The sequence below is a fragment of the Pleurodeles waltl genome, chromosome 6 (assembly GCF_031143425.1).
Source record: "Pleurodeles waltl isolate 20211129_DDA chromosome 6, aPleWal1.hap1.20221129, whole genome shotgun sequence".
Classification (NCBI taxonomy): domain Eukaryota; kingdom Metazoa; phylum Chordata; class Amphibia; order Caudata; family Salamandridae; genus Pleurodeles; species Pleurodeles waltl.
In genome coordinates this window covers 422081583-422094001 of record NC_090445.1, presented here as the reverse complement: position 1 = coordinate 422094001, position 12419 = coordinate 422081583, and the positions used below count along the sequence as shown (strand labels likewise).

The 12419-nt window shown below is 45.2% G+C and overlaps 1 protein-coding gene across 2 annotated transcripts in view; it reads left to right on the top strand.

Moving 5' to 3' along the window:
• Positions 1-12419, top strand: part of LOC138299820 (uncharacterized) — a 151936-nt gene that overhangs the window by 52505 nt on the left and 87012 nt on the right. For both annotated transcript variants that reach the window (XM_069238412.1, XM_069238414.1), the window contains exons 4-5: positions 3273-3379; positions 3883-3938. In XM_069238412.1, coding sequence (XP_069094513.1) covers positions 3273-3379; positions 3883-3938 — 163 coding nt within the window. The remainder of the gene's footprint in view (positions 1-3272; positions 3380-3882; positions 3939-12419) is intronic.

Here is a 12419-nt window from a genome sequence, read left to right as displayed (position 1 = left end):
ACAATAATGTCTGCCGTTGTGAATGCAGGTGAGAGCAATCCACTGTCCATGGCCTCCTGGAAGACCTCTAGCAAATAGGGCCACCTGAGTGCCCATGGGGCCCTGTGGAGCTCAGCCAGGAATCCATCAGGCCCCGGCGCCTTCCCCAGATATAGCTGAGCCAAAGTCCCTCCCAACTCATCTACTATTAGACCTTCATCGAGGGCGTTCCTGTCCTCAGTTAAGAGAGAACTGATTGGAGGGCCGCAAACGAATGCCTGCAACTCCATGAGGCTCTGTGTCTCACAGCTAGCATAGAGCGTTATGTAATGAGAAGCGAAGGCGGCCGGAATGGGCCAATCCCCCATCACCCTGTCACCCCAGACATCAGCGATACATGAATTGGTGTTGGGGATGCAGAAGCAGAGCACAGCCAGTGCAGGGTTTTGCTTGATTTGTCACCCAGCTGATAAATCCTAGTCTGAGTTGCCATCCATGGTGTTCTGGACTCCTCCATTTGAGTCTACTGTAGAACAGAGCTGGTATGAATCGAGTCACGATGGATCGCTGGGTCCAACATCAAGGTATACCTAAACTCCAAGTCGAGGACCCTGGCCCCCAGTTCCTCCATCTCCACCTCCTGCCATTGAGCGGCTCCGTGATTGTTAATAAAACCACAGGATATGGCTTTCCAAGCCTTCCAGAGGGTCCAGGGTGACGCCGCCGTGCCTTCATTGCGGGTCAGGTATTCCCAATTGGTGGTATGAAGCGCTGCCTTGAACTCCCCACTTTCCAGGGTTCAGTGACACAACTGCCACAGGGGTGGGCCATCCTTCTCCCCGAGCGTCATGTGGAGCTCCACCAGTGCATGGTCCGACAAACCAGGTGCAAGTATTCTTGTCTCTCGCACCATGTGACGGGGGGACCTTGGGAGTAGGAAATAATCCAGGCGCCAAAATTAGCTGTGGACTCCGGAATAGAACGTAAATCCTTTCTCTATGGAATGGTGAAACTGTCAGCCGTCTAATAACCCCAGTCTGTCTACAAAACAAGCCAGCCTGGTGTGGGGTGCACAAGAACCAGAGGCCACCAAAGGACGTCCAGCCTCTGGTCGACTACTCCAATCAGCCCCCACCCTCAAAACCCAAGATCCCTCTGGGAACTCCAAGAGAATGGCCCTGATGGTGTGCAGAAATGCCTTAGACAAAGGCGGAGGAGCATAGATATTAAGTACAGAGAATGGTTTACTTATAGCAGGCCAGAGGTAGCTAAGAACTGCTCCAATTTATCATGTCATGTCAGTATATGTTGAAATAGGGTGTAGCCTCTTAACAGTATGGCAATCCCTGTGGAACGTCTGTGAAATCCCGAGTGATACACCCCTCAAACCTCATATGTGCCAAGAAGGGACAATTATTGGCTATTAGGTGTGTATCCTCTAGGAGCACGATATCTGGGCCTTATCAGCAGGCCGCTCGAAGGACCGCCCCCCTCTTAATTTTTTCCCATAACCCATTGATATTCCAGGTAACATACTGCACGGTTCTAGGCTTCACCCCCTGCCATACTTCATCCACCATGGAAGCCACAGAGTGTCATGAGGGGAGGGTAAGGTCCCATGCAGGCGTGTGCAACTTGGGTGTCATCTCGTGTGCTGTTGGCAAGGCGTGAGCATAAAAACATCCTAACAGAACTGCTATTCCTGTATTCCCCCCCCCCCACTCTTCCTCCTATACTTTGAAAAATATAAGTACCTGTGTATCTGCCAGCACCAGGGTGACGCCAACTGGACGTACCAGAGATCCTACCACCCCGGGCAAGCTGGATGAGTGTACCCTAACACAAACACCACTCCTCCCAATTAGGTAAGGAGCATAGCCTGGCCACCTCATTATGCCCGGAGGCCACCCTCAAAGGTGCAGTATAGCAGCACCTTGGTCCAAAGTATGTTAGACTGGTGTGTTTGTGTGTAGGAAGAGAAAAATATACACTAATACAGATACGAGTACGTGTGACTTGAAGAGCGGTCAACAGAGCTCCTGCAGCTAACAAGGATTGAGAAATCCACAGTATATTCATTGCTTGGAGATCCAATCTTGTAACGTAAATCAATTTGAGTCATGGAATTGAAACATCAAGTCAGAGTGATAGATCCAAAGTCTGTTTATTCATGCACATTTAGGCAAAAAAACACAGAAAGCTGACACGTATTTCGCCCCTTAGGGTGTATCCACCTGGGGCTTCTTCAAGGCTATCAATAATCACCAAGGTAAACCTTTTGTAATCCATTATTGAGTGCGCATATAATCTGGTCAATATAATCAGTCTGTCAAAGTTGAGGCTTCAGGGAGTCCCACGTGCGGCTGTCATCACGATCCCGAATTACGTACACCACCTATCCCCTACTAGCAGAAATCGTGGGGGGGGGGGAGGCACCATGACAGATCTCATCCACAGTGCCCATTCTCCATGCTTCCCTCCGCCCCCAGCCCGTATTACACAGAACTGTCCTCCACGCACGCCTGGGTGATGCACATCTGGCTCAGCGGTCCAGAACCTTTCTCGCCGATGCCACTCCCGACAGTCTCAGCAGGCTCCACTCCTCCTCTTCTAGTCCAGTTGCACGTTGGGGAGCGGGGTAACCGCCAGTGGTGCATGACCAGCTGCACACGCTGCCTAGAGACTAGAGGATACTCCCCAGTGGTGCTCAGTCGCACTCGGCCATCGCTGCCTCTGGCCCCTTGGTCTGCTGCTGTCCCGGCTCGCACTGCTGTCAGCGGCCACAGAAGGCCCCACCTCGTGTCGTCCGTTCCTGCCACCTAAGAGCCATCCGATGAGCCAATACTGTATTGTTGTGGCCTCTCGGACTTCAGGCACAGAGAGTCATATTGTAGTGTGTTAAGGAGGTGTTTTCCTCGATGGATAATGGTGGATCCATGTGCGAGCTCAGCCTCGGGCGACCACTATCTTCCGCGGCTCGGCCACGCCCCCGGTTAGATGAGATTTTATCATTTGACATTGGTGTGAGCTCTTGGTGTAGAGGAAGTTAAAAAAAAAAAAAATTAAGTGAGGTGAGGTGACCGAGAGCAGTCATTCAAAAGCTAACTGGCCTACTTGGGAGACATATCATTAAACAGCTAGTATGTGTGGAACAGAGTTTGTCACATAGATTTGCATGTTAATGAAGCTGCTGTCAGTCCTTCTGTTGAATTTTCCAATCTTACTGCTTCTGGGATGTCCCTGAAAAAAGGCCTGACTTCTGTTAAAGAATCAATTGTTCTTTCTTGCCCCAGTTATCCAGTTGGCCAGGAGGAGAATCAGAACAAGGAAGGAGGAGGAGACCACGTCAAGAATGGTTGCCCTGAAGGGAGTGATTTGTCACTCTTTTTATCACACTACTGTACGTATTTATTTATTTTAAGTTCTCCTCTGCATTTCGATTGTCAAAGATATATTGCAGTCCCTAAAATAGCAGTTCACTTTGCTTTGCAAATAAATCAACCAAACAAAAGGAATTATGTTAAAAAACGCTGCAAGGCAACAGGCTCTCTTATGATGGCTCAAGGCACCATCATGTGTTTAATTAGCAAATACTCCTTGTTTGCCCTAGGCATCGTAGAGTGGCAGGTGTTTCTTAAGTAGCACCTGGTGTGAGCACCAGTACCCTGCTTTGGTTTGCCTGGAAACTCCTGTACTGCTTGTTATGTACCAGGCAGCCGCTGTGAGGCAGCTCCAGGCACCGCTAATGGACCCCCTAAAACCTCCTGATGGAGTGATAATGGTGGATCCTCTGGTGAAGTAATGAAAGCTCCATTTTACTTTAGCCTAGCACTATACTTGCTATTCAGCATTTACTATTTCTGCATATGTCACATTTATTTCTACCTTTCTCTTTATATCCAGGTAACCCTAAACCTGCTAGACATTTGGTTCCTGTGTCTATCGCTGACAAAGAGCAGGTAAGCCCCCACCTGTGTAAATGCCCCCCACCCCCCATCCTGCGTAACCCATTCTGAGACAGGTGAGGTTTCACACCCAAACTTTTATTTTTTGTTCCATGCTATGGATACCGCAGCAGATGTTGGATCACTTCACATAGTTTTGCTTAGTTTAAAATAAGAATGAGACCTTTTCATTGTTCTCGTTATATTGAAATACACTATGTATATGAATCCACAAAACATACTAGTCCTTAGTAACATATATAAATAGAAACAAAGTCTGTTTAAAAATATAATATTTTATACGCTTTATTCTTTCTGGTGGTGGAGAATTCAACAGTGAAAGATTGATGGAAAGGTTCTATGTAGTGGTGAGGTGTTTGAGGAGTAGTTGGTTTTTCAGGTGGCACTTGAAATAGGACTAAAAAAGGTGAAGAAGGATCAGTCCTTTCTAATCTCCATGTGTAGTATGTTCTGTATTTTCAATATAAATAACTACGTTGGGTTCCTAAATGGAGCTTGTTTGCAATATGAAGATGTATTTTTGTTCTCGTTAAAGCAATTTTCTTGCTTAGGTAATGGGGTTTGTTAAATCTCCGTGATTTTCAAGATAATCTGAAAATCCATCAGATTTGCAAGGACAGTACATCTGTAATTTGCTCAAATATTTTGTGGCCATGATCATTCCGTCAGCTGCATTAAGGATTACTTTGAAACCGGCTGTCCAGAAGGTAGGGGGCTGAGTAGTTTGATCTCATATTCATCTCAGGCAATAATCACAGCTGCTTGTTTCATTTCTTCAGTTGGTATAAATTTCTCTTTCTGTATTTGGAGTGTTAGTTGGTGGGCTTCATTTGCTTGTAGTGTTGCTGCCAGGTCGTTACTAATAATGCTGAATGCTCAGGACATAACTGATGATGTTAAGTTGTGTTTACTCAGCCATCCTCATTGTTCAATACTGAGCCCTTGATACATAGAATACGTTATGGGTAACTGTAGAGAAGAGGCCTTTCTTGCTGTAAGGAGGTTCTGGTGACATTTGCAAACCTCAAGGCCAAAGACTGAGTTCTTTTTAATGTCACTTGATCCCAGAGATTGCAATACAGACCCATATTACAAGTCAATCAATCAAAAAAATTTGTAGAGCTCGCTACTCACCCGTGAGGGTCTCAAGGCGCTGGTGCAAGTTACTAATGCATGTTTTGTATTGCATGTTTTTCTGTTGATTTTAGTACACATTAGGAAGATTTAGAGCATTTGACTGTCATCGGTTTAGTATTCATTGTTTGACAGGGACTGCAGGCATGTCTGTCACTGTTTTGAGAAAAGTGTGGTTTTGTTGGGTGTAACATGCTAATATTTAAAATATGTTTGTTCAAGGCAAGTGTGGCTATAGATATACACACTCTGCAAACTCTTGCCAGCTAGTGTTGGGTCCGGATATGTGCAGGTTGTTTTTCTTCGAAGAAAGTCTTTCAAGTCACAAGGTAAAGTGACTCCTCCTTTCTATGGTCCATTGATAGATTGTTTTCTCTATGCTCTCGAGTTCTGATGTGTGCTTGCACTGTGGGTCGAGACCGTCGTCTGTACTTTCTTTTGGTTCCCAATTTATTCATCGTCAGTATTGTTATTGATCACGTTCTCCAATGTGCGCACCAAGGTAGATCAGACTGTCAAGTCAATGCAACTGCATCGCAATCCCTACAGGGCCTGGCTCTTCAGGGCCTTCCTACTCAGTCTCCAGCTGGATCTTTATGCAATGCTCTCCTAGTAATCGAACGGATACCATTCAGTTTCTGCCTGTGTTGTCACGCCAAAGACCCACGGACCGACTCCTATCAGGTCTGTAACCAGTGTCTGTCGACGGACCTCAGGGAGGAGGATTGCGAAGCCTGTCGCGCATTCCACTTGAAGAAGTTGTTCAGAGACCATCAGGCACGTCGTCTTGAAATGCAGCAGAAAATCGCCGAAGACACTCCCTACCTCTTCGGGCATCAGGACAGTGGTGAGGAGGAGCATCCACAGACTTAAGTCGCTGAAGAAGAGGCTTTTTTCAGTCGAGGCCAGTTCAGAATCGTACCCAGAATTTGAATGCAAAATCACCAACGTCACACTTGAGTCTCGAGCAGTGAGTACTGTACTCGGCCCCTCAGACTCAACTCGAACATTATAAAATACAAACGCCTCTGGATCAAAAGGCTTTCAAACCACCATTGCCTGTAGGCCATGGTTGGCACCGTGAGTCAAGTTCGGACGCCCGGCCTGCTAACTCGGTGTGAAACACCACCCAAAGCCAAAACTTTGGCACTGACAACCTCGGCTCCCACACAACCGTTGGTGCCTTCAACATCCACGGTTTCAGCGCTGAGTGGGTCTTGTACACCAAAACATAAATTTGGTTGGGAGCCGAAACGTTCGAGGTCCACACCCAAGAAGACCATTGAGGTCCCTGTGAGTCTATTCTCCATAAGCTTCAGGAGAAATTTGATTTTTGTCAGCAAAATATTCAGACCCATCCCAGAACTGGTCTGACCCTAGCGTAGCCTCCGGCTACATTCACACGATCTTCAAAAATACATTTATCTTTTCAAGAGGCTTTGGATGTCCCAGCACCACCAAAGCACAATAAGGTGGGAAAAGCGACCATTCCTTTGCCATTTCTACCACCCTCACAACCTCCACTGCTACCTCCACTTCCACCACCTCCACAGCCACCACCAGACTTGACATCTTCATGTCTGATGTCGACCCCTTAGACACACTACCCCTCAGGGATCCCCTAGTGATGGTACTGGTCCCCCTGATACTGGGAATTACTCTTTTCATATTCCACCAGACACTGACCCTGGGATTTTTATGATGTTGATCCTCCAGTAGACACATAACGACATTTGTACCCCGCACGCCGATCACCCCCTGATGATTCCACCATATACCAGAACCTTATAGCGAGGGCGGCTACATTTCTTGCTGTAGAGCTTCCTAGGGAAACTCTGGAAGAGGATTTCCTGTTTGAAACTTTATCATCAACACAGGGACACCCAGTACCTGCTCATACTTAAGGGGATACTACACCACACAAGACATCTTGGGAAGACCCAGTTAAGGCTCTATAATCACTCCCACGGTTGATTAAAAAAATATAAACCCTCTCCCTCAGATGGTTTATATATCAAAGGCCAAGTACCACCTGATTCACTTGTAGTCACCAGTGCCAGGAAAAGGGACAATTCTCAGACGTCAGGTGATACCCCGCTGCCCAACAAAGAAAGCAAGTGCATTAACGCTACGGGTAAAAGGGTTGGAGCCCAGTCTGCAAACCAATGGCGTATTGCCAATTCTATAGGTCTGCTAGCCAGATAACCCATGCTCACTGGGATGAGATGGAGGAGCACCTCCAACATCTCTCAGATAAGCACAGAGAAAGGGGACAGGAACTTGTTGCAGAGGGTAAGCTTATCTCTAATACGTCTATACTCTGTGCTGTTGACACTGCAGCCAGGAACATTTATACCAGTATTCTGTCCCAACGAAACACTTGGAAGCGTATTTCAGGCTTCAAGCCTGACATCCAGCAGAATATTTTAAATGTTCCTTTTGATAAAGAACATCTTTTGGGACCCCAAGTGGATAAGGCCCTAAATTGTTTTGTAAAAAGGACACTGAACAGGCAAAGTCCGCTGGAGCCCTACAAACTCCTACACCTAGGGGCTCCTTTCACCCTTTCCAGCTATCGTGGAGGGTCTAAACCCACTCCAGAAGCCAGCACTTCATACCAACATGGCGAGAGCCGATACTCCCACCACCAAAGCCTACTATTGAGGTAACAACGTTAACTAAAGATAGTGGCAAACGTACTCCCACACGAGGTAGCACCACAAACACCAAGCAGTGACTTCCTTCACTTCCCCCCAGCACCACAAACACCAAGCAGTGACTTCCTTCACTTTCCCCCGATCATGGCACTCCTATCAGGGAACGTATTCTCGATTTGTTTACTCACCTGACACTCAATAACATCCGGCCAGTTGGTGCTGGATATTATCCAACATGGTTATTGTCTGGAACTCATTACCACACCTCCCAGTATTTCTTCTCTCGGTTATTGGTGCTCACTAGAACATCAAACATTACTCAAACAGGAAGTTCAGACTCTCCTCTTCAAAGGAGCAATAGAACCCGTACCTCTCCAACACCAAGGTCAAGGACTATACTCTATACTTCCTCATACCTAAAAGGACTTCTCTACGGCCAATCTTAGATCTAAGGCCTCTGCACTATTATATTCTGTCAGAGCATTTTCACATGGTCACTTTGCAAGATGTCATTCAACTCTATTAACAGGGTGACTTTCTGACTGCACTAGATCTAAAAGGCACATATTTTCACATACCAATACTTCCAGCTCAACGCAAATATCTCATATTTGTAGTGGGCGGAAACACTACCAGTTCAAAGTCCTTCCATTCGGGTCACAGCTGCACCACATGTATTAACCAAGTGTCTGGCAGTGGTGGGAGCCCATCTATGCCCAAAAAATCCATGTGTTTCCCTATCTGGTCGATTGGCCTATCAAGCCAAAACCCATTAACAGTATCAACTATACAGCCAGATCACAATAGACATGTTTCACAACTTGAGATTCACAATCTGTGTTCCCAAGACCCAACTACAACCCCTGCATAGGCAACCATATTTAGGAGGCACTTTAAACACACAAATTGGGCTAGCATACCCCAATTCTCCGAGAGTTCACCATTTTCATACACTGTTGCCTCAATTTCAACCAAGCCAGCAGTTAATGGTGCAAACAGTACAGCGTCTCCGAGGGATGATGACCTCCTGTATCGCTATAGGTTCCCATGCCCGTCTACACTTGCACCCATTATAGGAATGGCTTGCTTGTCTGTGGTCTCAGTCACAAGGTCTGTTACAGGATCTAGTGTTGATCGACTGCCAAACGTATCACTCTCTGCAATGGTGGAATCCCAACAGTATGTTAAAGGGGTAGCTTTTTCTGGATGGACCCTGTTCCCCACATAACTCTCACAGTGGATGCCTCACTCAAGGGACGAGGTGCACATCTGAAGGATCTCACAGTACAGGGTATATGTGACTCCAAACACCAGAATCTCCATATCAATATCAAGCTGTTCACCTAGCCTTGAAGGCCTTCCTTCCTCACCTCATTCACAAGGTTGTCTTAGTACAGATGGATAACATGACAGCCATGTATTATCCACAAAAACGGAGGTACAGTGGAGGAGAGGAAGTCTTGGCAACTTTCACAGCTATTGCAGACCATTTAGAAATGTGCTTCGCGTCACAATATTCACCTGAATGTAGAATATCTCCCAGGCACCGGCAACGACTTTGCAGACCTGTTAATCAGGATGCAGCAACAAATCCACAAATGGGAACTCAACCCACAAACCCTCCTCCCATACTTCAGTAGGTGGTGGTTCCCTCAAATAGACCTCTTTGCAACTGCAGTCAACACACAATGCCCAAACCTCTTATCCAGGTTCCCACATCCACTATCCAAAAGCAACGCACAATGGATGAGCTGGTCAGGGATATTTGCTTATGCTTTTCCTCCTCTCCCTCTTCTTCCATTTCTGATTTGGAAGCTCAGACAGATGTCCCTTACAATGATCCTAGTAGCTCCCATCAGGGCTTGTAAATCCTGGTTTACAACACTACTTGTCCCCTCTTTAGTTCCTTGTGAAGCTCCCCAACAGGCAGGACCTCACTTAGAACCATGAAGAAATCGGGCACTCAGATCCCAAACCTATCAACCTAGCACTTTGCCTCCTGAGGTCAAAGAGTTTGGTTACCTTCATCTGCCACAAGAATGTATTGACATACTTAACGAAGCCAGTAGACCTACCACTAGCACTTGCTATGCAACAAAATAGAAACGTTTTGTCTACTACTGAATCTTTCTTCCTGTTTCAGTGAGAGGGAGGTTCTTCGCACCAACCATAAATTTCTACCTAAAGTGGTTTCTCATCTTTACCTCAGCCAATCAGTTGAGTTACCAGTTTTCTTCCCACAACCTGATTCGGTCGCGGAAAGAGCTCTTCATACATTAGTTGTTAAAAGAGCCCTTATGTTCTTTATTGATAAAATTAAATCTTTCAGTAAAAAACTTTTTGTTGCCTTTTCACTTCCTAAAGGCAACCCCATATCCAAATCAGGCATAGCCAGATGTATAGTGAAATGCATTCAACCATATTATGCTAAAGTCAAAAGATTAATTACCTACTCCTCCTAGTGCACACTCTACTAGGAAGAAGGGAGCATCCATGGCTTTTCTAGGCAACATTCCCACAGCAAACATATGTAAGGAAGCTACATGGTTCACACCACACACATTTGCCAAACATTATTGTGTGGATGTTTTATCTGCACACCAACAAGCCAACATAGGTCAGGCAGTGCTACGTACTCTTTTTCAAACGGCAACACCCACCGGTAAGCCACTGTTTTTGAGGGGGACTACTTTACAATCTATGCAGAGCATGTATAGCTTAAGCTACACATGCCTCAAATGGAATATGTTACTTACCCTGAAAGAATCTGTTTGTGGCAAGTAGGGCTGTAGATTTACCTGTGCCCACCCTCCTCCTGGGACACCAGTGGCTATTGCAGTTTTCCAACTGTTTTTCACATGGGCATCTCATTACTTATACTTACTCTACACTTCATTCTCACCGCCTGCGGGAAAACAATCTAACAAAGGAGTCAATGCCCCTGTGAGGTATCACCAAGAAGGAGGAGTCACTCTACCTAGTGACTCTAAAGACTTTCTTTGAAGAAAAGCAACCTTTACACATCCGGACCCAACACTAGATGTCAGGAGTATGCAGAGCATGTGAATCTACAGCACTACATGACACAAACAGATGCTTACAGGCTAAGTAACTTATTCCTTAAGCAACAATGTGTTTCATTATAAAACATTTTTTGCATGTAAAACACGTTGTAAGGAAATTAAACATGCATTCTAAAATGTGCTTTTATTTTGTAGTACATTGAAACGATAGAGAATGTTTAGCAAGGCATACGTAACGAAAGAAAATAAAGTGCTGACAGGGCTCTGCATGTACATTGTTTACTTTTCACACACTGGGAGTGTTTGTTGGTTGATACTTGCATCAAGGATGGGTCTGCAAGGATGAGCTTGGTAGGTGAACTGATAAATGGTCTAAAAGCAGAGCTGTCATTGTGAAAGTTTTTTTTTTTTTTTTACCTGTACTGAAAGGAGAACGAAATGCTGTGTTTAACTTTTTTACATTTTTAGGGAAGCTAAATTTCCTGCAAATTAATTCGGAACTGCGAAGTACGAAAGATTATTCACAATTAGACCTCTTTTCTGTGTAATACGGGCTTTGAGACCACTGGCAAATGTTCAATAAATAGGCCTACCCAAGTAAAATAAATATATATTACAGTTACACACTGGCAATCATTACTGTGTAGTTATGGTTCACATGCACTTTCCATTGAAAAGGAATTTTTCGATTTGCCTCTAACTTTTGACACCATTTACAAATTTGATCGGAATGTGACAGTTTAAGCCTGCTAAGCTTCTGCATGCCTAGTTTTGTGAACATCCATGCGCATGAAAAAAAATGAAGGTGGGAGACAGTGAAAAAAATAGATCTTTCCCTATTTTAACTGTACTAGGAATTTTTGCTCATGTGTACAGCCCAAACTGCTGAACACATTTACATCAGTCTTAACATGAAAGTAGGATCCTACTCAGAAACCGTGCTTCTGTAGGTTTGGTGTAAATCTGTGCAGTAGTTTACGAGATGGTCCATTCTTAGGTTACATTTTTTAAAAAATAAAAAAAAGTAGGGGATTTGAGTCAGATTTCTGACACCTAAAAATGTTACTGTCCATCCCAGCACCTGTCTAAAATCTAACTCATGAACCCAATACAAGTTTTGCAAATCCTATTTAGGATTCCCGAATCTATAAAAATATTTAAAAAGGAAACTCCTGGGCTAAGACCAAACACTATGACCCATAACTTGGGCATCGGTCAGACCCCCAATGTCCCCAGCACATAGACAAAGACTTTGCATAGGGGGCACATGCCTAAGGTAGGTTGGGTGCACAGCCTTCCACAGGTCAGATCCAGTGCCTCACCCCTGCGGGGCACAGCCAATGTCTGAACAGTGGGATTTGAGTGTCTGGTACAAGTTTGGTGCAGGGCGTTGGATGCCTGCAGTGAGTTGGGCCACAGGCTAGTGCACAGCAAATGTGGCCCCCATGGCAAGTTGGACACATTTAGAAAGTGATTTTTGTTTGTGGCTTAACCATTACAAACCACAGAAATCAAACAATAAAGGTTTGCAATACAAACCATAATTCAAGTCACCCCTCGGCACTGCATATGATGTTACTTACTCCATTTATTGCATTGCCACTGACAACCTTGATGACATTGCTTCTTATTGGTTTGTTGTTCAAATGTACTGTGTTTTT